At 42.4% G+C, this 25,775-nt stretch overlaps 1 protein-coding gene across 1 annotated transcript in view; it reads left to right on the forward strand.

The window, feature by feature from the left end:
• RGTA1 (RAB geranylgeranyl transferase alpha subunit 1) overlaps positions 1–23,712 on the forward strand; it is a 49,649-nt gene extending 25,937 nt beyond the window's left edge. Inside the window, exon 8 of the mRNA XM_010254097.3 lies at positions 23,092–23,712. Coding sequence (XP_010252399.1) covers positions 23,092–23,477 — 386 coding nt within the window. The 3' untranslated portion in view covers positions 23,478–23,712. The remainder of the gene's footprint in view (positions 1–23,091) is intronic.
• Positions 23,713–25,775: the final 2,063 nt, after the last annotated feature.

The following is a 25,775-nucleotide window of genomic DNA, read 5'->3' on the forward strand; positions in this document are numbered from 1 at the left end:
ACCAGCGTGGGCAGTGTAAACGACGAAGGTGGCTATGCCGGAGGTGACATGGATGGGTGGAATATTGCAAGATTATTTCAGGGTGAAGGTTGTAACCAGACTAAATCATCTCCAATACTCCAGAGTGTGCAAGGTACAATAGAAGGGGCAAATCAGAAGAACCTGAAGCAGAGCAGGAACACACCTCCTAGGGGTGATTCAGGGGTAGAGAGGAGAGATCACCGGAGTGACCAAAGGACATAAGTACTTTCCAACCAACTCAAGGAGACAGACGTTTACTAACCTCTGGAATATTGCAAGCTTATTTCAGGGTGAAGGTTGTAACCGAACTAATTCATCTCCAAGACTCTAGAGTGTGCAAGGTACAACAGAAGGGGCAAATCGGGAGAACCTGAAGCAGAGCAGGAACACACCTCCTAGGGGTGATTCAGGGGTAGAGAGGAGAGATCACCAGAGTGACCAAAGGACAAAAGTACTTTCCAACCAACTCAGGGAGACAGACGTTTACCAACCTCTGGAACAAGAGAGGGAGGCCGAGAACAGTCCTTTTCCATCCTTTCCATCTATCCTAGGTAACAAAGTGAGTTTGGTTTGTGCTACTAATGTGTCTCCTGTGTCTTTGGTTCTAGATTCCGTCCCGACGCCATGTACTGTAGCCCATGAATATGCAACCAAGCTAGATGGTGGGTTGTTCAAGGTAGTGGAGAAGGAAGTGAAGGACTGTGGGGAGGAGCGGGAAGGGAGGTATAGGAACGAAAAAGTGTGGGAAATCATTGAAAGAGTGTTTAGTGAAGTTGAAGGAATTCTGATTTGGAGGGATGGAGAGGAAGGAAGAGGGGAGGAGTCGGTGGAGAGGAAGGAAAGGAAGGAGGGTAGAGTGGGAGAGGAATGTGGGGAGAGAACATGGTTGGAGGCAGGTAATAGGAGAGGGGGGATGGTTGGAGAGGAGAGAGAGGGGTGGGACCAGAGGCGAGGAGGGAAGGGCATGGGGGCAGAGTTGGAGGGGAAAGTGTAGGAAGGATAGGGGTGGAGGGTTCGGTGAAAGAGGACATGATAGCAGAATTTGTGGGGAAGATGGGGTGTAGGTTGGAAGATCTGAATGTGCTGAAAGAAGGTCAACAGAAGAGGAAGAAGGAGATAAAAACAAAGAAGAGGAAGCTGAGTGAAGTAGAGAGACTGATAAGAGATGTAGAAGGGGATAAGAAGTTCGGGGCAACAAGAGATAGAAGAAAAGGGGGAAAGTAGTGGGTAGGTAGAGAGGGAGTCAAGAAAGAATTGGAAATGAAGATACTTAGTTGGAACATGAGGGGAATAGGGAGTGCAAGAAAAAGAGCAACAACAAAAGAGGTGATAAGGAGGTATGACCCAGATATTGTTCTGTTACAGGAGTCCAAGAGAATGGAGTTTAATAATAGTTGGGCGAGGAGTGTACGGAAAGCCAGGGGGATTAGCTGGGTGGTTGCTCCTTCGTGGGGTGCTTCGAGGGGGATTGTAACAATGTGGAAGAGGGATGCGATTGAAGGCTTGGAGGAGCTGATTGGGAAGTATTTGGTTTCCATGAAGTTTAAGCAGCAAGAGGATGGTTATGTATGGGTGCTCACAAATGTATATGGACCAAATGACTACAGAGAGAGAAAGGAGTTGTGGGAGGAATTGGCTGATGTTAGAGGACTGTGGGATGGGATGGTGTGGGTGGGGACTTTAATGTGATCAGATACTCGGAGGAAACCAATAAGATTAATAAGAGGGTGACAAAAAGCATGCAAAAGTTTAAGAAGTTTGTGGATGCCTTTGAGCTTAAAGAGATTCCTTTAGCCCACAAAACATTTACATGGTCAAATCTCCAATCTAGTTCCATCTGCTCTAAGTTGGATAGATTCCTGTTCTCTTTGGATTGGGGAGAACATTGGGGAAATTTGGCTTCGAGAGCTTTCCCAAGGGTGACCTTGGATCATTGGCTCATAGTGATTTGTAAGGAGGAAAGGAGTGGAGGACCCGCCCCATTTAGATTTGAAAACATGTGGTTACTCCACCTTGGGTTTACCAATAAATTATGGGAGTGGTGGTATGACTGTAACCCAATGGTGGATTGGGAGGGGATAAGATTCCATAAGAAACTACAATTTGTGAAAGCAAAGGTCAAGGAGTGGAATCTTTTGGAGTTTGGGAGGTTAGAAGAAAGAAAGAAAACGTTGATGGACCAACTTGAAAACATTAACTCTAAAGAAGAAAGGGGAGAATTTGGAGAGGAAGATAAGGAACTCAGGAGAGGCTTGAGAAGACAGTTAGAGGATTGCCTGCATAAGGAGGAAATAAGCTGGAGGCAAAAATCTCGATGTAAATGGTTGCAGGAGGGAGACAAAAACACTAGGTATTTTCACTCTTTGGCGGATGGAAGGAGAAGGAGGAACTTTATCTCCAAATTGGTAGTAGGTGGAGTTGAGTTAACACAACAAGAGGAGATAGACGGGGCTTGTGTGGAGCACTTTAAATCCATTCTAAGAAGGCCGGTAAGTAGAAGGGTGTGGGTAGAAGGTTTGGATTGGCCGGATGTAGGGGTGGAGAACAGGAGAAGGTTGGAAAGAAGATTTGATTTGGAAGAGATTAAGGAGGTTGTGTTTTCTATGGATAGAACAAAAGCTCAAGCCGGATGGGTTTACAATGGCTTTTTATTAGAACTGTTGGGACATTTTTTAAAGATGATCTTTTGCTGGTGTTTGAGGAGTTTTTCAGGAGTTTTTCAGGAGGTGGTGTTTTTCAGGTGTGAACTCTACATTTATAGCTCTGATTCCAAAAAAGAAAGACAAAACATAAATAAAAAAGTGATAGCCATGAGACAAATGAGAGTAAGAAACAAATCTATTTGTAGGATGAAGGGTGCATTATTGGACATGTTTCGTCAAGGCAAATAGCCAAATCAGAATAATAGCAAGTAGAATCAGTCGGAGGAACAATACCTTGATCAACATTAGTAGCACCCAATTGGTTGTGGTGTTCAGCGAGCCTATCCCTCTTTCTCTTTTTGCGATAAAAAATTAGCTCTCTCTCATCATTAATATTAGGGGCAATAGCTTTCGTGCTAAGAGTAGTATCAGTTGGTGTCACATCAACAAGATTCTCTTTTCGATAAGAGGACTCAATAGAAGGGGAAGCTTTAGAGGAAGTCTCTTCCACCCCGCAAGTCTCTCACTGAAGAGATTTCGAGAGGGTTTAAAAAGGATTGGGACTCACAAAAGGTGACATTTTTGGTGATTAACTTTCTTCCGAAAAATAGGATAAAGACACTTATACCCCTTTTGTGTGGGTGAGTCACCTAAAAAACACACTACGGATAGCTTTAGCATCCAACTTTGTTCTTTTTGGGATCCTTAAGATGTATAAAATAGACACAACCAAAGAGGCTCGTAGGGAGGGAGATGAGAAGGTTGAAGAAGAAGAGCTGTGTGGCAAGAAAGGGTTGGAGGATTCAAACAAGAAAAGCACTTTCACTAAAATGGAAAAACATTTGCTGGAGAAACAAAAGGGTAGTAGGTGGGGGTGGGATTTTTCACGTGTGGAAGCAGTGAACAGTCTGGATGGTGGCAGGTCCTTTGCACAGGTTGTAACTGGCGCCAAGACTTTTTTGAACAAGGAAAAGGGGTTGGTCCAAGGAAGAACCGAACATAGACCGGTTAAAACCAAGCCGAGCCCGGGGTTGGACGTGCGTGACCTTCTTAAAAGTCACGTGAGCTCGCGGGTATTTAAGAATGGGCCAAAGCAAAAGCCCATGTGGACTGCTAGTGGTTTTTTTAAAGGCCCAAACAGGTCAGCGGGCCCGACCTAGCTTGTTAAAAAGGTGTGTGAGCCTTTAATGAAACACGTGACTGGGGTTTCGACTATGATAGACAACGGTTACGGTCTATCATCGTCCCCAGTCGTGAGGCAAAGGGGGGAATGCATGCAGTGTCGGAAACCAGAAAAGAAGAGGGCGTTACAGTGGGTCTCCCGACGAAGTCCGAAGGAGTTTAGCCCCGTGCGAGGCTTCTCAGAGAGGTCGAAGCCAAGTTTCAATAGGGGAAGAACTGAAGAGAAGAAAGAGAAGTTTGAAGGATGGGTGCAGTGCAGTGAAGGCAATGATGAATTGGAGGACCTTTCTGTTGATGGCTCTAGTGTGGGCAGTGTAAACGATGAAGGCAGTGCTGGAGGTGACATGGAAGGGTGGAATATTGCAAGGTTATTTCAGGATGAAGACTGCAATCGGCTTATCTCATTCCCAAGACCACAGAGTGTGCAAGGTTTATCAGAAGGGGAAAACCGGGAGAACCGGAAGCAGAGTAGGAATATGCCATCTAGGGGTGACCCAGGGGTAGAGTGGAAAGATCACCACGTGGACCAAAGGACAAAAGTACTTCCCAACCAATTCAGGAAGATAATTGTTTACCAACCTCCGAAACAAGAGAGGGAGGCCGGGAGCAGTTCTTTTCTAGCTTGTCCATCAGTCCCAGGTAACCATGTGTTTTCGATTTGTGCTACTAATGTGTCTCCTGTGTCTTTGGTTCCAGATTCCGTTCCTGTACCATGTCCTGTAGCCCATGAATATGCAGCCAAGCTAGTAGGTGGGCTCTCTGAGGAGGGGGAGAGGGGAAGGAATGTGGGAAGGTGTGGGAAGAAAGGTATAGGAGTGGAAAAGTGTGGGAAATCGTTGAAAGAGTGTTTAAGGATGTGGAAGGGAAGCTGATCTGGAGGAGGGAAGGGGAGGAAAGAAGAGAGGAGGGGTTAGTGGAGAGGAGGGAAAGGATTGAGGGTAGAGATGGAGAGGATTACGGGGAGAAAGCAGGGAAGGAGGGAGGTAACATTAAAGGGAGGAAGGTTGGAGAGGAAAGAACTGAGGTGGGACTAGAGGAGAGGAAGGAAAGGCAGGTGGACAGAGATGAAGGGGATTCTGTAGGAAGGGTAGGGGTGGTGGAATCGGTGAGAAAAGACACGATAGTAGAATTTGTAGGGAAGTTGGGCTGTAGGCTGGAAGATTTGAACGAGTTGAAAGAAAGTTTACAGAAGAGGAAGATGCAGATCATAACAAAGAAGAGGAGGTTGAGTGAAGTAGAGAGATTAAAGAGAGATGTAGAAGGAGACAAGAAGCTCGAGGTAAAAGGAGATAGAAGGAAAGGGGGAAAGTAGTGGGTAGGTGGCAAGGCGTTTGTAAAAAAGAAGCAGAATGAAGATTCTTAGTTGGAATGTGAGGGGAATTGGGAGTGCGAAGAAGAGAGCAACAATAAAAGAGGTAATAAGACGGTATGACCCAGACATTGTGCTGTTGCAAGAGTCTAAGAGAATGGAGTTTAATGACAAGTGGGCAAGGAGCGTTTGGAAAGCCTGGGGGATTAGCTGGGTGGCGGCTCCATCGTGGGGTGCTTCCGAGGGGATTGTAACAATGTGGAAGAGGGATATGGTTGAAGGTCTGGAGGAGTTGATCGGAAAGTACTCGGTTTCTATGAAGTTTAAGCAGCAAGAGGATGATTATATGTGGGTGCTCACAAATGTTTATGGACCGAATGACTACAGAGAGAGAAAGGAGCTGTGGAAGGAACTGGCTGATGTTGGAGGGTTGTGGGATGGGCCTTGGTGCATGGGTGGGGATTTCAATGTGATTAGATTCTCGGAAGAGTCCAATAAGGTTAACTAGAGGGTGACAAAAAGCATGAGGAAGTTTAACAGTTTTGTGGATGCCTTTGAGCTTAAAGAGATTCCCCTAGCACACAAGGCATTTACGTGGTCAAATCTCCAATCTAGACCCATTTACTCTAGGTTGGATAGATTCCTATTCTCTTTGGATTGGGAAGAACATTGGGGAACCTTGGCTTCTAGAGCTCTCCCAAGGGTGACCTCGGATCACTGGCCCATAGTGTTATGTAAGGAGGAAAGAAGGTGTGGAGGTCCTACCCCCTTTAGATTTGAAAATATGTGGTTACTTCATCCAGGGTTTCCTAACAAAGTGAGGGAGTGGTGGCATGAGTGTAACCCGCTGGTGCAGTGGGAGGGGATGAGATTCCATAAGAAACTACAATTCTTGAAAGCAAGAATCAAGGAGTGGAATTTGATAGAGTTCGGGAGAACAACAGAAAGAAAGGGAGACTTGATGAAGAAGATTGAAAGCCTTGACTTTAAAGAGGAAAGGGGAGAATTTGGAGGGGAAGACAATGACCTCAGGAGAGAATTGAGAAGATAGTTAGAGGACTGCCTACACAAGGAGGAAATTAGCTGGAGGCAAAAATCTCGGTGTAAATGGTTGCAAGAGGGAGATAGAAACACTAGGTATTTCCACTCTCTAGCAGATGGCAGGAGAAGAAAGAACTTTATCTCCAAATTGGTAGTAGATGGAGTTGAGTTAGTACAACAAGAGGAGATTGCCAGGGCCTATGTGGAGCACTTCAAATGTATTCTAAGAAGGCCTGTGAGTAGAAGGGTGTGGGTAGAAGGTTTGGATTGGCCAGATGTAGGGGTGGAGAACAGGAGAAGGATGGAAAGAAGCTTTAATCTAGAAGAGATCAAGGAGGCTGTGTTTTCTATGGATAGAACAAAAGCTCCAGGGCCGGATGGGTTTACAATGGCTTTTTATCAGGATTGTTGGGATATATTGAAAGATGATCTCTTGCGGGTGTTTGAGGAGTTTTTCAGGAGAGGAATTGTCAATTCGGGTGTGAACTCTACATTTATAGCCTTAATTCCAAAAAAGAAAGATGCATCCCAACCGAAGGATTTTAGGCCAATAAACTTGGTTAATAGCTTGTATAAGATCATTGCAAAAGTGTTGTCTTTGAGGCTGGAGAAGGTACTGCTAGATATCATTGCACGCTATCAAGGAGCTTTTGTGAGTGGAAGACAAATTACAGACCAGATTTTAATTGCCAATGAGAGTGTGGAGAACTTTAAGAGGGATTAGAAGAAGGGAGTGGTCTGTAAGCTGGACTTGGAAAAGGCTTATGACTTGGTGGACTGGGAGTTCTTGAGGAAAGTTTTAACTAAGTTCGGGTTTGGGGCTAGATGGTGCAAGTGGATCATGGGCTGTGTCCGAAATTATCATTATTCAGTGCTAGTGAATGGGACAGTGGTAGATTTCTTTCCAGCCAGTAGGGGTATAAGACAAGGAGACTCCCTTTCTCCTTTCTTGTTCATTTTAATTGCGGAGGTTTTGGGGAAACTGATTCACAGAGCAGATTCTAGGGGGCTCATTAGAGGATGGAGGGTTGGGAGGGTGAAAACCCCCCTCACTCACTTACAGTTTGCTGATGACACGATTTTGTTTTGTGAAGGTGGTAATGTGAGGTTTATCAGGAACTTAAAGTCGGTGATACAACTGTTTGAGCAAATGTCCAATTTGAAGGTTAACCTTGGGAAAAACTGTGTAGTGGGGGTGAATTTGGAGGAGGGAGAGATCAGGGAGAGTGCTGAAGTGCTGGGGTGTGATGTTTTGGGGTGGCCTTTGAACTACTTAGGATTACCATTAGGTGATAATCCCAAGATAGTGAGTTTCTGGAACCCGGTGATGGAAAGGTTTGAAAAAAGATTGGTATCCTGGAAAAAGAACTACCTCTCTCTTGGTGGGAGAATTACACTAATTAAGGCCACGCTTGCTAACTTACCCATCTTTTTCATGTCGGTGTTTAAAATCCCAGTGAAGATTGCTAACAGATTAGAGAAGATAATGATAGATTTCCTGTGGGAGCTGGGAGAGGAGAAGAGGGATCATAGAGTTAGCTGGGAAATAGTGTGTAGGAGTAAGTCGTGTGGTGGTTTGGGGCTTGGGAGTATTAGGAGAAGGAATATGACTCTGCTGGGGAAGTGGTTGTGGAGGTTTCCTATGGAGAAGGAGAAGCTATGGGCTAGAATAGTGGCAAGTATAAATGGGCTGGAGCACAATGGATGGGACGCTGGAATCAGAGCTAGGATCACAAGCAATTCTCCTTGGAAAGCCATTCATGACCTGCTACTAGTTTTCTTTCCTAATATCAGGTATGACTTGAATTCCGGCAACTCTATAAAATTTTGGGAACAAACCTGGGTGGGGAGCGCCCCTCTAAAGGATCAGTTTCCGTCTTTGTATGCTCTTTCTGATTTGAAAAATGAGCCGATCTCGTCTTTCACCACCCCGTCCTCTTCCACTTCTGGGATTGGGTGGAATTTGGGTCTAAGAAGGGATTTGAGGGACTCAGACTTCGACTGTATTTCGAGCCTTCTTGCACTTCTTGATAACGTTGTCTTAGACCCCACTAGGGCGGATTCTAAAATTTGGACACCTACCCCCAATGACATTTTCTCTTGTGCTTCGTTCTTCAAAGTCTTAAGTCAGTCCACCAGTCCTACCTTGTCTCCTTTCCTTGTTGGTGAGGTTTGGTGCAGAGCTATACCTCCTAGGGTTGGTAGTTTTTGTTGGGAAGCCTATCTGGAAAGAATCAACATTGGTGATCTACTCCAAAAGAAGAGACCCAATACTTGCTTGTCACCTCAGTGGTGTGTTCTGTGTAAAGTAGATGGGGAGACTGGTTTTCACCTAATGGCGTCTTGCCACTTCGTGAGGTCATTGTGGGATTGGGCTTTCTCCTTATTTGGATGCAGCTGGAATCCCCCATCAGACATGCAGGGCCTTTTCTCCCCTTCATTTTTCAGGTGGCGGTTAAAAAGGGGAAGGACAATGTGGAGAGGACTAAGGGCTGCAGTATGTTGGACACTGAGGGAAGAAAGAAACTCCAGGATATTCTCAGAAACTCAGAGAGGAATAGCAGATCTGAGGGCTATCATACATTTTAGGGCGGTACAGTGGCTGAAATCTTTGGAAATATTCACAGATTACACTGTGGATGACATGTTGAGGAAGTGGAGTGAAATTGCAAATTGCACGCAGACCAAGTCAGTAATGGGTGTGGCTTGGACCCCCCCACCTAGTGGATTCTTGAAATTAAACTTTGATGGATGTAGTAGGGGAAACTAAGGAATTGAAGGAGTCCGGAAATTAAACTTTGACCAAGTCAGTAATGAGTGTGGTTGAGATATGTGCAGTTATGGAAGGAGTCCGAAAAGCTAAGGAATTGAACATCAAGAAACTTATAATTGAAGGGGATTCAGAGGTGGTGATAGGGTGGCTGGCTAAAGATCAAAATGATTTATGGAAGTATAATAATGAGAAGAGGAAATTCAAATAGCTGGTGTGGGAGATGGAAGTTAAGACATGTTGGATTAAAAGATCAGCTAATTCCCTAGCTGACGGTTTAGCAAAACAAGGGGCAAAAAGGGATTCTTTGTTTTTGGCTAAGCTGTAACGTGTCTTTGTATTTTCTTTTTTCCTTTCTTGAAGTTCTTTGTGACTCTTGGAAGATAAGTGTGTTTGTCTTCCACTTGTAAATTTTCTACTGATGAATTAATGAAAGTGTTATTGATAAAAAAAAAAAGAGGGGTCGTTGGTCATGTTCTTAGAAGCTCCTGAGTCAATAACCCATGAGTTGGAGGAACAAGACTGTATAGCACTCAGGGCAGACAAAATACTTGCCTTGGCAAAAGATGAGGAAGCAACATAAGATTGTTTTAGTTGGGCCATAGCTTGATTAAGGTTGTCTACCTCTTTAGTTGTTAAGTCAGGGAAGCTATTGGGAGCATTGGTGGTCTGTTCCATATGAGGAGAAGCACAAGAAGTAGCAAATTTATTCACACCATTAACCATATTGGAACTTGCTACATGCCCATGGGATCCTTAACCCTTATTTGGTTTCTTTTCCTTTTTGAGAGTTGTTGGTTTCAGATGGGGATACAAAATCCAACAAGTATCATTGGTGTATCTCTTCCCCCTTACCCCCCATTTGGGTGGCTGCAGCAAGAGCTGAAAGTTCCACCTGCTGTGTAGCATCCATCTTCATTTCATTCCTCCTAGTCTCTTCATTTCTAATCATACAAAAGACATGTTGCAGGCTAGGTAGTTCCTCCCTCCCTAAAATCTGAGATCTAATGCTTTTATATGAAGAATCAAATCCAACAAGAAACTTGAACACCCTTCTTCAACTTGTTTTACATAAATCTCCTTATCCGTTGAATCCTTCCAACCAATGATAAGATGGTGGTCAAGCTCTTCCTACAGTCCCTCAAGTGTAGCAAAATAAGTCGCAGCAGACAAATTCCCTTGAATCAATGTTGCAATGGAATATGACTCTTTACTTATAAAAAAAAAAATGTTGCAATGTCTTGGGTTAACCTGTACACCATTGTTTTTCCTTTGTCCGTAAGTGTTGGACAATTTTTCCCATATCTTGTAAGCAGTTGGATAATGTTTTTTTTTTTTATCAATAACATGTATTTTATTTAAATTTCAGATTGTAAACAGTTCATACAAATTGGTGATGGGACTGGTGATCCCTTTAATCCCTCTTTTCTATCCCTCATTACAGTGCATCCCAAAATAATTGCTGTCTTTGTGCCCCTTGTTTTGCTAAACAATCAGCTAGCCCATTTGCGCTACTTTGGACCCATTTAAATTCAGCCTCAACTTCCTTTGCATTCGTCTCCACTTCCTAATCACATGTTTAAACGTCCACGGGGTATGGCTACTGTTTGCTGCCCAGGATGTGACTACTTTTTAGTCCCTGTATCCTAACTGTTTGGCTAGCTTTAAACCTTGTAGTAATGCCAAAAGTTCAGCTTCCAATGAATTTCTGGTGCCAATTGGTCCTGAGAGCATAAGTTCAACCTTCAGAATTTCTGAATGCCTATTCTTGAAAGACCCGGATTTCCAAAGGAGCTCCCATCAAAATTCAGTTTCACTTTATTGCCTTCTGGTGGTTTCCACTCCAGCCTTACTTTATCTCTTACTTTCGATGACTGTGCTACTTCATACTAGGTTCTTAGAATGTTTGTGACTAAAAAGACTTGAAAACTGTCCAAGGATTTTACCCAATGTACTACTTTCACCTTGATGCTATCAATCACTTCCTCTATCGTGCTGCTTGTTTCCGAGAAAATCCTGTTATTCCTTTCTTCCTACACTATCCAACAAATTGCTTCCTTTATTGCTTTCCACATTACCATCTCTCTTTTTTTTCATTGTCTTAAGAAGTCACGATTGAAGAGTCCTGCCACATATTGAGGGGGAACCCACCTGCAGCCAAAGAGAGTACAAAAGAAATCCCAAATTCGAAGCACGAAAGAAAAAATATCATTAAATGAGATTGGGTCTCACCACTTTCCTTACACAAAGAGCACATGTGAGGAGAAAGGCAAATGTATGGCCTTCTTCTCTGCAACATATCACAAGTGTTTACCTTACCAAGGAATATTTCCCAATAGAAGGCTAGAATCTTTGGGGAAATAGGCTTGCACCAAATTTCTTTCACAGGGAAATCCCGACCTAGGGGGTTGGGGGAAGCAAGTACTCTGAAGAAAGAAGAGCAACAAAAGATGCCGTCTGGAGAGCCTACCCAGATTTTAGAATCTCCCAGTGATAGGTCCAAGTGGATTTGACCTAGAAGGTCTAGCAACAGATTAAAGACTCACACTCATTTTCCCTAAGTCCCTTTTGAAGCCCAAGTTCTAGTTCACACCATTTGGACATGGTGTTCCCAAAATGGATATAGCTTCCTCCTTGGGGTTTGATAGCATAAAGATATCATGAAATTAGTCTTAAGTGGGGTTTCCCCTACCTAATCTTCCCAGAACAGAATTTTATTACCTTTGTCCCACATCGAACTAGATGGAATTGAGAAAGTAGGGTAAATTTCATGAATTGCTTTCCAAGGAGAAGCTGAAGAACTATGAGGGGAAATTTTTGCATCCCAACCATTTCCATCCACCCCATGAATGCTCTCAATCACACTGTGCCATAGTCTATTACTCTCAAAAGGAAACCTCCAAAGCCACTTACCTAGTAGAGCTGTGTTCTTTATTAGGATGTTCCTAATTCCTAAGTCCCCTTGTTCCTTAGGTTTGCTAACCTGCTCCTACTTGATCAAATGGTCCTTCCTTTCCTCTCCTGGATCTGAAAAGAAATCTCTCATGTACTTCTCTAAACACTTTGCTACCCTTGAAGGGATTCTAAAGGTTGAAAAGGAAATAGGTGGGGAGGTTTGCCAGTGTGGCTCTAATCAAGGTTATTCTTCCACCCAACGAAATATAATTCCTCTTCCGTAGGGCTAACTATCAAACCTTTCTAAGACTAGTTTCCAAAACTCAATTGACCTAGGTTTCCTCCTTAGGGTAGACCTAGGTAACTGAATGGCCAGCTTCTGATCTCACACTCCGAGATCTCAGCTAATCTTATTAGTTCTCTTTCCTCTGAATTGATCCCTACAATTCCACTTTTGGTCCAATTTAACTTCAGCCCCTCGCTCCGACAAAACTATTCAGCAACACCTTCAAAATTTCCACCACTTCCTCATTGTTTCCTTCACAGAAAAAGATGGTGTCATTTGTAAAATGGAGATGGGTAACAATCACCTGATTTCTACCTACTCTCCAACCCCTGATAAGGCCTAGACCATCAGCTTTTGCCACCGTTCTGCTTAGCACTTCTGCCACTAGGTGATGTGGATCGGTCCAGCCATTATAAGACCTATTATCGCAAGAAGGCCAGCAAACAGGTTCTGATTTGGCATGGGGAAGACTCTTGGGACTTGGACTGAGCTGGTCAGGGGTATTTAGGTCATTTTAACTAGTCCTGTGTGAGCCTAGGCTATAACATCTTGTTCCTCTAGTTTAGTAGGACTTGTCTTTCAATTTTCAGTTTATTTGTATTAGTAGATATAAAGCTATTGTGTTTCTTGATGCACAAGACAAGGAGTGGCATTTTAGTTATTATGGTGAACAGTATTCCGGGCCGCACAAGTCACTCTATAAAGAGATGTATTCTCTTCGTTTTGAAGCTAATGAATGAATTGAAGATTTCTTTAGAGCTCTTTTTTCTGTATGGAGTGATTCCTACAAACCCTAGAGTGATTCTAGGACCCCTTGGAGTGATTCCTTGGTATTTCTCTCTCTCTCTCTCTCTCTCTCTCTCTTTCTCTCTCTTTTCTGTCTTCTGATAGTTTGTTCATTCCAGCCCTACTGCATCACTAGGGTAAACAAGAATGGGGATAGGGGGTCACGTTGCCTAATTCCTCTCCTAGTCGGGAAGAAGTCCTTTGCTACACCATTGATTAGGATTGAGTGTTGGGATATGGTGAAATCAGAAATCTTGGAAGTCTTTAACGAATTCTTCTCCAAAGGGGAGGTTTCACCAGGAGTAAATGCTACTTTTATCACCTTGATTCCAAAGAAGAGGGAGGCCAAAACTCCTAAAGACAGACGAACAGTAGCATGGAGGAGGACAACCAAGACAGACAGTAGCATTTTCCCTACACCACTTTCCATGAGAATCTTCCTCCATCTTCCTTACTCTAACCATTGATATATCCCAATAATCCAGAACTTCTGATATGAAGTTTTGCTGAAGTAGATCATTCCTTGAAGTTGTGGTCATCCAACTTCACAATGATACTTTGAAAACTAGGATAACTAGGATTCTCCATATTGAAGAAATCCCTCACTTGAATTGTTTTCCTTCGATGGTGCCTCACTAGTATTTGAAGACATGATGGTCTCTAGCTCTCTTGAAACCTACCCAGGAATTGCAGAAACAATCAGAACCTTTTGGCTTATATGTTGGGAAACCACCCCCCAAACACCAACAAGTAAAAATAAAGAAGAGCTTGGGCTGCACCACTGATCGAACACTTGGTCTGCAACTCTAGTACTTGCAACCTGTTACTCTTCAGCTTTTGAAGTAATAGGCCACAGAACTCTCTTCCAACTTCAATCTAAAAAAATGCAACAGTCCAAGTGTAGTAACTCCTACTTGAGCCACAGTATTCTACTGTCAATAACCCAGAAAACTTCTGGGGCTGTTATGTTTGACTGTCCAGCACATAGACCTGCACCACTAGGTCTCTCTAGTAGTCATACTTGACTACTTGCAGTCCATGCTGCACTAGTTCATGGCCTACCAACTTAGGGCATCCTTGGTCTGAAACTCCAAGGAAGAGACCTAGAGAGAGAAGTGAAACCCTAGAAAGCTGAGAACAGAACTAGGGTTTCGAGAGGAAGAAGAAAGGAACAACCAGAAAGGAAGAAAAGAAGAGAAAAAAACTGACCAGGATCTAGGACAGATTTATTGCTCTGATACCATGAAGATTCTTAGCCCTAGATTAGAGAAAAGAAGAGAGAAGAGAAGAGGAAGTTTGAGGAGAAAAAGGGCAGCAACTTATGTCTCTCCAGCCCTTTGGTGTTATTTAAATGAGAACACCACATAAATATTGGGATTGACAACTATGCCCCTGCTTAGGTGGCACCAAAATGCAAATATAAAACACAAGACATAATAAGCCCATGCCCATTACACCCAGTAATAAGAAGCAAATACATAACAGAAATATAATGGGCCAGGCCCATTCTGTTAAGTCCCACAACAGTGGGAAAAGTTTTGTAGGCCGAAGGAGATTGGGGGGGGGGGGAGGGGACTAGGGTTTCAAAGAATAAAAACTTTTAATAAAGCTCTCCTGGGTAAATGGCTTTGGAAGTTTGGGTTGGATAGGAAGAGGGAGTCCTTATGGAGAGTGGTGGTTGGGAAATATGGGGTGGTGAGGTTTGGGTGGGAACTGAGAGAGGTGTCAATCTCTTTTGGGATGAGTGTTTGGAAAGGTATTATGAAATTCAATCAGGAATTCAGGGGCTTGGTTAGATTCAATGTGGGAGATGGAGCTAGAGTGAGATTTTGGGAGGATGAGTGGAGTAGGGTTGGAAACTGTGTGATCTATGCCCAAGGCTGTACATGTTTGCTGAACAAGTTAAGATTGCTCAATGTTATGAGATAAGAGGTGAGCAGGTGGTTTGGTGCCCTAAATTCAGAAGGCCTTTGTTGGATCAAGAAGTGGAAGGGTGTATCATGCTGCTGGAGCTGGACAGACTGGAACACTCCAGAATTTCAACATCTTCCAGTGATGGCTTGTGGTGGAAGGAGTGTGGGGATGGAAAGTTTACAGTGAAGTCCTTCTACTTGGCTTTGATCAGAGGTGATATGGCTATTGACCAAGTAGTAGTAGTGTGGGGGAATCTGATGGGCCGAGAAGATCGAACCGGGTACCCACGCGTAACCCAAGGTACGTGGACTGAAAATGCTCATGCATGGCCCATGCAAAGCCAGCCCACCATGCATGGCCCATGCAACGGCCCAGTAGAGTAGGACCCAGTAGAGAAGGATTCGGTCAAGCCACAAGAATCAGTCAAGCAGTTAGTTGTTAATTGTTAGCTAGTCTTAAGCATGTTGTTAGCTGGTCTTAAGCAAGATTGAGTCAAATAAGTTAATTGTTATTTCTGTTAAGTTGTTAGCATGAGAAGGCATAGGGATCGGCCATGTAGTTAGAAGGCTAATCCCTTACTTTAAGGCTATTTCAGTGGTAGGAAGTTAAGAAGTTTGTGTATTTAAACACCACCCCACCACATGGATGGGGCAGTTGAAAGTTAATAAACCTCTTGTGGTCTATTCTTGCCCTAAGTAGAATACTCTATCTCTCTCTAGCTTTGACTGGGACCTATCATTGGTATCAGAGCTAGGCACCATGGCAACCAACAAAGAAAGAATCGAGAGTTTGGAAGTTGGGCTTGGAGGACTCCAAGCAAGTTTTAGCAAGCTCGAGTAAGGGGTTAATGACAAGTTACACCAACTCGAGGCAACCATTAGTAGGATGTCCGAAACATTGCTGATCCGGTAGGAACCATCACTTAGCCAAGCTAATGGACGCAGCGGACAGTCCTCCTCCGGACCTTCTCGTGACACCTCAGAAGGAGGCCGACCCATGTTTTCCTCAAAACTAGCCAAGCTCGAGTTTCCCAAATATTCCGGTGATGACCCAACAGAATGGTTTGCCCGTGTTGATCAATTCTTCGAATACCAGCAAACCGAGGAACCACAGAAAGTCTCGCTCGCCTCATTCCATTTGGAAGGAGAGGCAAACCAGTGGTGGCAATGGTTACGTCGGGCATATCATGAAGACGGGAAGGAGGTAACATGGAAGATTTTTGTAGATGAGCTTTGGGCTCGTTTCGGCCCAACTGACTTTGAAGACTTCGATGAGTTGTTATCAAAAATACAACAAACGGGGTCTCTGCGGGAATATCAGAAGGAGTTCGAAAGATTGGGCAACAGGGTGCATGGATGGACACAAAAGGCGTTGGTGGGCACATTCATGGGCGGTCTCAAAACGGACATAGCCGATGGAATTCGGATGTTCAAACCGAGATCCTTGAAAGAAGCCATCAGGCTGGCGCGCAAGAAGGTCGAACAACTGTGTCGTCAAGAGAAGGCTCTACGTTCAACCCCCAGAACCACCGGCGACTCTTTCACGACAAGAACAAAGACAACTCCACCATTGAAGCGTCTTTCTTGGACAGAAATGCAGAGGAGGCGTGTCCAAGGTTTGTGTTTCAACTACGACGAGAGAGAGAATATTCTGCTTAGGGCGAGAATAGACCACAAGAGGTTTATTAACTTTCAACTGCCCCATCCATGTTGTGGGGTGGTGTTTAAATACACAAACTTCTTAACTTCCTACCACTGAAATAGCCTTCTAACTACATGGCCGATCCCTATGCCTTCTCATGCTAACAACTTAACAGAAATAACAATTAACTTATTTGACTCAATCTTGCTTAAGACCAGCGAACAACATGCTTAAGACTAGCTAACAATTAACAACTAACTGCTTGACTGATTCTTGTGGCTTGATCGAATCCTTCTCTACTGGGTCCTGCTCTACTAGGCCGTTGCATGGGCCATGCATGGTGGGCTGGCTTTGCATGGGCCATGCATGAGCATTTCCAGTCCACGTACCTTGGGTTACGCGTGGGTACCCTGTTCGATCTTCTCGGCCCATATTACTGACTTGCGTGGCTTCTTAGGCCTTACAGGGTATTACAGGAAGTTCGTCCGCAACTATGGGATTATAGCTCGACCCCTCACCAATCTTCTCAAGAAGGGTGAATTCAGATTGACCACCGAAGCCCAAGAAGCATTTACAGCCTTAAAAAAGGCAATGACCACGACTCCCACATTGGCAATGCCTAATTTTGAGGAGCCCTTCACCATTGAGTCAGATGCTTCCGGCGCAGGTATTGGAGCAGTATTGATGCAACAGGGACGACCCATTGCATTCATGAGCCGAGGTCTAGGCATCAACAAGCAAAGTTGGTCCACATATGCCAAATAAATGCTTGCCATTGTTCAGGCAATACAGACATGGCGACCTTACCTGTTGGGCCGCAAGTTTTATGTCCAGACCGATCAGTGCAGCCTCAAGTATCTATTAGAGCAACGCATTGGGACACCAGAACAACAAAAATGGGTATCCAAACTGCTCGAGTACGACTATAAAATCATCTACAAGCCTAGACGAGGAAACTCTACTGCAGATGCACTTTCGAGAGTCTTGGGTAGTCCCAGCCTTAATACTCTTTATGCCTCAAACATCTCTGTGGGACACCATCAAGAAAGAAGCCAGCGCCCACCCCTACATGATCCGCATCAGCAAGCTGGCAACGGAGAATCCTGGAGCTCCCTACATATGGAAAAATGGGCTGGTATGTTACAAAAACCGGGTCGTGATCCCCCCTCAGTCCCACCTTGTCCCTATACTCTTACAGGAGTTCCATGACTCCCCCTATGGTGGACATTCTGGGGTACTACGAACATACAAGCGTATGGCACAACAGTTCTATTGGTCCTCCATGTACAAAGATATTCAACAATATGTAGCTTCTTGCGCCATTTGCCAAAAAAATAAGGCAGACACTATCCCCGATAGGACTGCTACAGCCATTACCCGTTCCCTGCCAAGTATGGGACGACATTACCATGGACTTTATAGAAGGACTACCACCCTCCAAAGGCAAAACCACTACTTTTGTGGTAGTAGACCATCTCACTAAATCAGCTCATTTCTTGACCTTGCCACACCCCTATACGGCGAAGGTAGTAGCTGAAAGGTTTGTAGAAGGAATTGTGAAGTTGCATGGTATGCCAAAGACGATAGTTAGTGACAGAGATCCTATCTTCATCAGCCACTTTTGGAGGGAGTTCTTTAAGATGTCTGGTACCAAATTGCAAATGAGCTCCACCTATCATCCCCAGATTGATGAACAGTCAGAAGTGGTCAACCGTTGTCTAGAGCAGTATCTTCGTTGCTTTGTTTTTCAGCAACCTCGGAAGTGGAGCTCCTTCCTTCCATGGGCAGAATTTTGGTATAACACCACCTATCATTCCTCTATCGGAATGACGCCCTTTCAAGCATTGTATGGAAGACCACCACCTCGTATTCCAAATTACCAAGGTGGAACATCTCCAGTAGAAGAAGTAGATCAAGCCATGCTCTCTTGCGATGCCATTTTGCAGCAACTCAAAGTAAACCTGCATGCGGCCATTAACCACATGACCCAAATGGCTAACGCCAAAAGAAGACACGTCGAGTTCCAAGTGGGCGATCTGGTCTTTCTCAAGCTCCACCCATACCGACAGCAGACGGTTCATAGGCAGGCCTATCACAAACTGGCCAGTCTCTATTATGGGCCGTACCTAGTGGAGGAACACATAGGCAAGGTGGCTTATAAACTGCAACTACCCGAGGACTCGCGCATCCATCCAGTTTTCCACGTCTCCCTAAAAAAACAGGTGGGCGACACCACTGCCACTAGCACCGACTTACCACCCATAAACGAGGAGGGAGAACTCATCACTGAACCGACAGCTATTCTGGATACCCGCTAGGTGAAGAAAGGATCCACCTTCGTGGAGGAAAGTCTTGTCCAATGGAAGAACCTTCCTAGCGAAGATGCCACATGGGAGAATTCCCAAGAGTTGCGCGAGAAGTATATCAATCTGGACCTTGAGGACAAGGTCCATCTTCAGGATGGGGGCAATGATGGGCCGAGAAGATCGAACAGGGTACCCACGCGTAACCCAAGGTACGTGGACTGGAAATGCTCATGCATGGCCCATGCAAAACAGCCCACCATGCATGGCCCATGCAACGGCCCAATAGAGTAGGACCCAGTAGAGAAGGATTCGATCAAGCCACAAGAATCAGTCAAGCAGTTAGTTGTTAATTGTTAGCTAGTCTTAAGCCTGTTGTTAGCTGGTCTTAAGCAAGATTGAGTCAAATGAGTTAATTGTTATTTCTGTTAAGTTGTTAGCATGAGAAGGCATAGGGATCGACCATGTAGTTAGAAGGCTAATCCCTTACTTTAAGGCTATTTCAGTGGTAGGAAGTTAAGAAGTTTGTGTATTTAAACACCACCCCATCACATGGATGGGGCAGTTGAAAGTTAATAAACCTCTTGTGGTCTACTCTCGCCCTAAGCATAATACTCTATCTCTCTCTAGCTTTGACTGGGATCTATCAGAATCCGGTTCCCCCAAGAGTGGAGCATTTGCTTGGCTGGTTGCTTTGGATAGCATCCTAACTACAGATCATTTGAAGAGCAGGGGATTTAGCATGGCTAATTACTGTTGCTTATGTAGATGGAGGAGGTGACAGTTTGTCACATTGTTCTTCTCTTGCAAAGTGGCAAATTTCATCTGGAAATTCTACTCATTCCTTTTTGGTGTTCTGGTCTTCCAGCCTTATTCACCAGTAGTTTTTTTTTTCCTCTTGGCCAAGCTTTTGAGGGAGCAAGAAACCTAGAATCATTTGGAATTGTATATCCTTTGAAATTTGCTAGACAGTATGGAATGAAAGGAATAGAAGGCTTTTTGAGAACAAATCGCAGGGTGTTGAAGTGATAGTTGCTTCCGTTTGAAAGCTTGTAATAAACTGGGTTTTTGGTTCTTCCAGAATTTGAGCAAGCCAACAGCTCAGATTTGGTGAAAAACTTTTGGGATGTTCTTGAGATTCAAGCTTGTAAAATGAATCTTTTTCATCTTAATTAGCTTTTCTGGCGAGTCATCTTCACACCCATTCAGCTTGTAATTACTTTCTTTTTTAATGAAATTTATTCTTTACTCTTCAAAAAAAAAAAAAAATCCACTGTTCTCCCATCTCCATCACCATTCAACCACCTTAATCCCCCCTCCCCTCAAACACATCTTCCCTGGATCGTCCTTGTCCCAAATTTGTCCATATTCACCCACTATGACTTTCTTTTGTCCATATTCACCTACTTTTTCAAACTCAAAATCTCTTCTAGCAAACTCCTCTCCCCAAAAAAACAGCCTAAGCCCCTTATCCACCTCTACATCTCTGAAAAATCTTCAATAGGCAAAATTCCATGCCTCACCACCTTACCTCCTGAAGACGAATCCTGTGCCTCAGAAGTAAACTCATCCTCCTCTTTTCCTCCTCTGAGACGTAGATCCCTGACTGAATTTTCTCTTCAGATGAGACTTAATCCACCCTACAATTCGCCTCAGGTATCAGCACCTTTGACTTCCTTCCCCTTCTCTTGAAAATCCTTTTATACCTATTTGTAGGATCTTCCCCCACTAAACCATATTTCAACTTTGAGAAAACTTAGGTCACATGCTCTATATGAGTACTATTTGAAGCACAAGACTTCTTAGTATCTGATACATTAGTACCAATTACAACCACCTTATCCTCCACTACTTTCCTTATATGACCCAAGTCAACTCTTATCTTGCCAATCATTACTTCCTCAATCTTAGTGAAAGCAAACCCCTTCCAAGCCAACCTCTATGTCTCTTTCAAACCACCTCTTCAGAATCTCCACCTTTTCCCACATTTTCTTCTGAACTAACTACTCTCTCCTCCATCCCAACCACCACCTCTTCAGCAACCATCCCTGCGCCATGGTCAGGGGGCACAACCAAATCGTAGCCTCCCATCCGGACTGGCACCTCTTCAGATGTCTTTTGATCAGACACAATGATGGACAAATCAGAACCAGACTCATCTTGACCACACGAACTAGGAGAGCGTTCAACAGAACCATCAACTCAACCAATCTTGTTCTTGACCTTAAATTCCCCAAACTTTGCAGCAGTCTTCTTAACTCCAGACCTCTTTTATTTATTAATCACCCATACCCAGTTGACAACTTTTCCTTTTCTCCTCTTAAACATGTCAGATTTATTCAAAGTCTCCACCCCTTTGGAAACTTTTGGTCGCGTAAGTTTGAAATCTCTCCTATTAGAAACCCTTAACCTGTTGGAACAAAAAGAGGTCTGGAGGTCTGGAGTTAAGGCCATCTTTGGACTTTAAAAAGTGGTCCCCACTTAAGCCACTACCTTATTTGCAGGCCCAACCTGCCTCTTCATTTTTTTTTCCAAAAAAGCAACCTTTTCCAATTTCCAAAATCCTCTCACCCTGGGCTTCCATGTATCTTGAGCTTAAAATCTTCGAATGACTCTTCCCCATATCGCAACTCTTCACCTCCTCACCATCTCATTTTTTGATCAGTCCCAACAAACTGTCCCACTATCAACAAATTCTTTTTTTATTTCCAAAAGTACCCTCACCTTCCACCTCAACATCTTCCTCTACTAAGAGCCTGTTCAACCTCCAATTGTTCAAACCAGCTGATGGAAGAAACTTACTACTCTCGTCCTGCAAAGCCAGATTTTGAGCCATCTACGTGGATATGTCCTTTCAACCACACAGAGTTCTCCACCAAAATGAAGCAACAAGGACGCTGGCACCAGAGGAATTTTCTTCACCTCAACTAGAATGCGTGCAGTGACAATGTTCTTCCAGGAATTTGTTTTTGAGTCGACGAACCAGAAATCTTCCACATTAATCCCCAACAGCCCTAAACATTTGGAAACTTCGGGCATGTAAAGGAATACCGTAAATCTTTATCCACATCAAACTTCAGGGTCCCAAGTTTCTTACAGCCCCAACTGGAGGATTCCATCTCCCCAACCTAGTTCTGGGCATTGTATTCGATTTTGTTAACAATTAAGAATATCCAGACCTTCCTCCTCACTGCTTAAAGAAGTCGACATTGATTTTCCTCACCTGAAAGAAAGAAACCCAAGTCCACACATCTTCCACATCTGGATCAGGTTTAACAAAACATCCAACGAAACACCTTCTAAGCAGCTTGAGATGATCAAGCATGCCAGCAAGTACAACTGAGGGAACAGCTCCCTTAGAGACCTTTGCCCTGCATCATCTGCCCTTCCAAAACCGAAGTTGGTCCCCATTTCCCAATTCCCACTTTGTAGGAAACCCCTTTCAGGAAGAGCTTGACTTCATAATGCCTTTCCACACTGAGAACCCCAAGGCAAGGGATCCTGAGGTCCAGTTACCTCTAGAAACACCATGTTTGTTTGCAATCAACTTTCTCCACCAATCCTCTCTATTTGATTATTGGGTATATAAAAGGATCTATTGGTCATCTGATGAAACACTCAATAAATTACAACACTTTGGCATTTGCTTGCATTGCATGTCTTAAACCTCCATGGCAATGGGAAACCTGCAATTTTTTGTTTTGATCAGAAACAAATGGAAACCTACAATAGTGACCCAAAACTCTTAACATTTTAAGGTTTTAGTCCTTATTGTATTAAATATGGCTATCTGGTAACCAGGTCACAGATGGAAGTTATTGTATTTTTGTTACTTTGTCTTCACTTTGTATTGTTATTTTCTTTTGCTCTTAATAAAACTGCTGTTTGTACTTGTATTCTCCTTTTCTCATTAATAAAATTCATGGTTAATTGGTCAATAAATAAATGAATGAATGAATGAATAAATAACATTACTAGTTCTGTTGCTTATAAAAAAATGACTATCTAGTGTAATTGTTTTGTTTACACTGGATTTATGGGTTGAGGTTTAGGTTCACCAAGTAAAAAGTGGGAAGTAGATGCATCTACACATTGTTTCTTGTTTAGTTGGCAATTCCTTGATGAGATTTCATAGTCTTCATGCACAATCACTTGTCTTGTTAGATGAAGACATCTGTTGACCCTATGACTGGAATGTTAAATTTATAGTATCCTTTTGACCTAGTACTTGTTGAGAGTTTGAATTTTGTTAACAGAAAGGAGACAAATGTGGACTAGTTAATGGTGTTTTTTTGTAACAGGTTTGGAGGCAATGCAACTTCTATCTTGCTTGAATCTAAGCAACAATAAACTTCGTAGTTTTACTGCACTGGAGCCTCTGAAACTTCTCAAGTCTTTAAAGGTGCTAAATATATCCTACAATGAGATCGGTGCACACTCTATTGACACCTCAAGGTATTTGTTCTCTTCTCCTTTGTCTCATACAGTAGGTGACGATTGGAATATTGATGCATACGTCACAGATGGTGTCAAAATGAACTATTGGGAAGCGGCTGTCATTTTTAAGGGCCTGTACTTGACTCAATTAGATGTAGTAGGGAATGCAATAGTTGACGAGAAGTTTAACTTATTTCTGACACACATTCTTCCTAGCCTTGTGTGGCTTGACGGTGATAGAGTATATTAATCTTTGATCTTGTATTTGATAGTTCTGTTTTCCCTTTTTCTTTACCTGCCCTTTTCTTGAATACATGTTTGTCCTTTTCATATTGCTTCTTTACGGAGTTGTAACATATTAATTACAGTTACATGAGGTAACTTATCAGGGAACATTGTATCATTTTTCTGTATGTGGAATGAGTATTGACCATGAAACTAATTTGCATGGACATGGAAACGGGAGTTAGAATTTGATGGAAAAACAGGATTTGCATTAAATTAATCTATATATTTTGATTTTATATCTCTATGGGAAAAGTTCTAAAAGCTCGTCTTTCTTGCTAATTGGTAGTGATTTGTAGGAAAAATAGCATTCGTTAAATTAGCTGTTTGTAAAAGAATCCATGTAACACTGCATGGTTTGCAATGTTTATTAATTTTACCCAGTACTTTCCCAGTCATTGATGGCAGAGGTGTCGTCTTCATTCTATCTTTCTTGATCACAGTCATTTACCCAAGTTATCATTTGGTGATTTTTTTATGGAGTTTTTACATACTTTGTTTATTGGGACTAATAAAGTCCCTTGCTGAAGGGTGGAACTTCCATTCTTTCTACCTACTGCGATGTGAAACCTGGTACTAAAAGAAAGTTTCTGTTCATTGGGAATATCTCCTATACATGTCTGTTAAATTTAGGAGAAGATGTTCCCAATGTGTGACCGGATTCTCATGCTTTTAGAGTGTATGCAGAGTTTTGCTTGCAGGGAAATACCATCGTGTATTTAGTGCCCTCAAATTTGTCCATATATTTGCCATCCAGCAATGAGTATTGGAATTTTATATTTTCAATAATTAACCAGTAGTGGAAATTGAACAGCTACTATGGTACTATGCCAAAAACGGGTAAATTACAGATAGGTATCCTGTATTTTTAGAGGTAGTGATAGATGGGTACCCTGAACTTTCAAATGCAACATTTGAGTATCCTGAACTTCCAGAAATACTGTTTATTTTGAAATCCTTATTTTTCTTCTTAGATTTCATTCTCAAGCCTGATTTATAGCAAATGCGGATCAATCAACAAAGAAGAGAAGGGGTTTCATTCTCGGGTTTAATTTTTCTTATTTTTGAACCCATATTGCCCTTTCTCCACTATGAAATCGTAGTTTTGAGATCTTCATTCTCAGGTTCTTATTTTTGAAATCCTTGTGTAGCTTGAACCTTCAAATGCAACATTGAGTACCTTGAACTCTTGGGAATAGATACCCTAGTTCAAGGGGCTCAAATGTCGCATTTGAAGGTTTAAGGTACCTATTTGTCACTAGCCCCAAAGTATAGGGTACCTATATGTAATTTACACCCCTATGATTTCACTACAGCGAAGAATCATCTAGACGAATGTAATAATGAAGGTGCCATGTGCCAACTGGCTCAGTAAGGTCTCTAGCTGGTTATAGACTAGGGTTGTGGATTTTGGGGGAAGAGCTACCCCCCTCCCTGCCAGTTCTGTAGCCTATGAAACCAAAAAAAAAAAAAAGAAAACGAATGGAAGAATATAGTAAATTAGAGGTTATAATTTTCTTTACATCTATACTACTATTATAAATGTAAATGAGAGGGTGATTTTTATTTGACTAAAACATTCTAATTCTAAATTTGCTCCTTATTCAAATCCTTCTCATTAAGTCTTAAGTATTATCACCCATTATCATTCATTTAATTTTATTCTTGACTAGAATATTCCTATTTTTGAATTTGGTCCTTTTGTAATTGTGAATACTCAAAATGTAATTTGAATTATTACATTTTTCCTTATTCAATTTTATCTCATTAAGTCTTATATTTAGAGTATTAACTCTCATTCTTTCATTGAATCCTACATTAATTAACTATATTAAAGAAAAATAATGTGACAAATAATAATTATTCTTTATTGATATATAAATAAAATACAATTTAAAACTAACCCAAAAATGGAATTGTTTTTCTATCTGATGATGAGTCAACAATTCAACCTTTTAGGTTAAAATGTATAAATCCTTAATGTTATTGTTAAATAATAATAAAAACTAAAAGATGAAAAAGTACACAAAAGTATAAAAAATACAAAAAATATGGACACATCTCTAATACTATATATATCTATCATATTAAACAAAAATAAGTGTTACAAATAAGAATGGTTTATATAGAGATAGAAAATAAATATAAAAAAGTTATAGAAAATTTTGGAAACATTATTCACCGTCATCATCATCACAACAAAATGCAACATGCAAAGTACATATGCACTTACTAGTGCTAGAAGAAAGATTTTTCCCTATGA

Source organism: Nelumbo nucifera, chromosome 5, assembly GCF_055504915.1.
Source record: "Nelumbo nucifera cultivar China Antique chromosome 5, China Antique-T2T, whole genome shotgun sequence".
In the NCBI taxonomy this organism is placed as follows: Eukaryota; Viridiplantae; Streptophyta; class Magnoliopsida; order Proteales; family Nelumbonaceae; genus Nelumbo; species Nelumbo nucifera.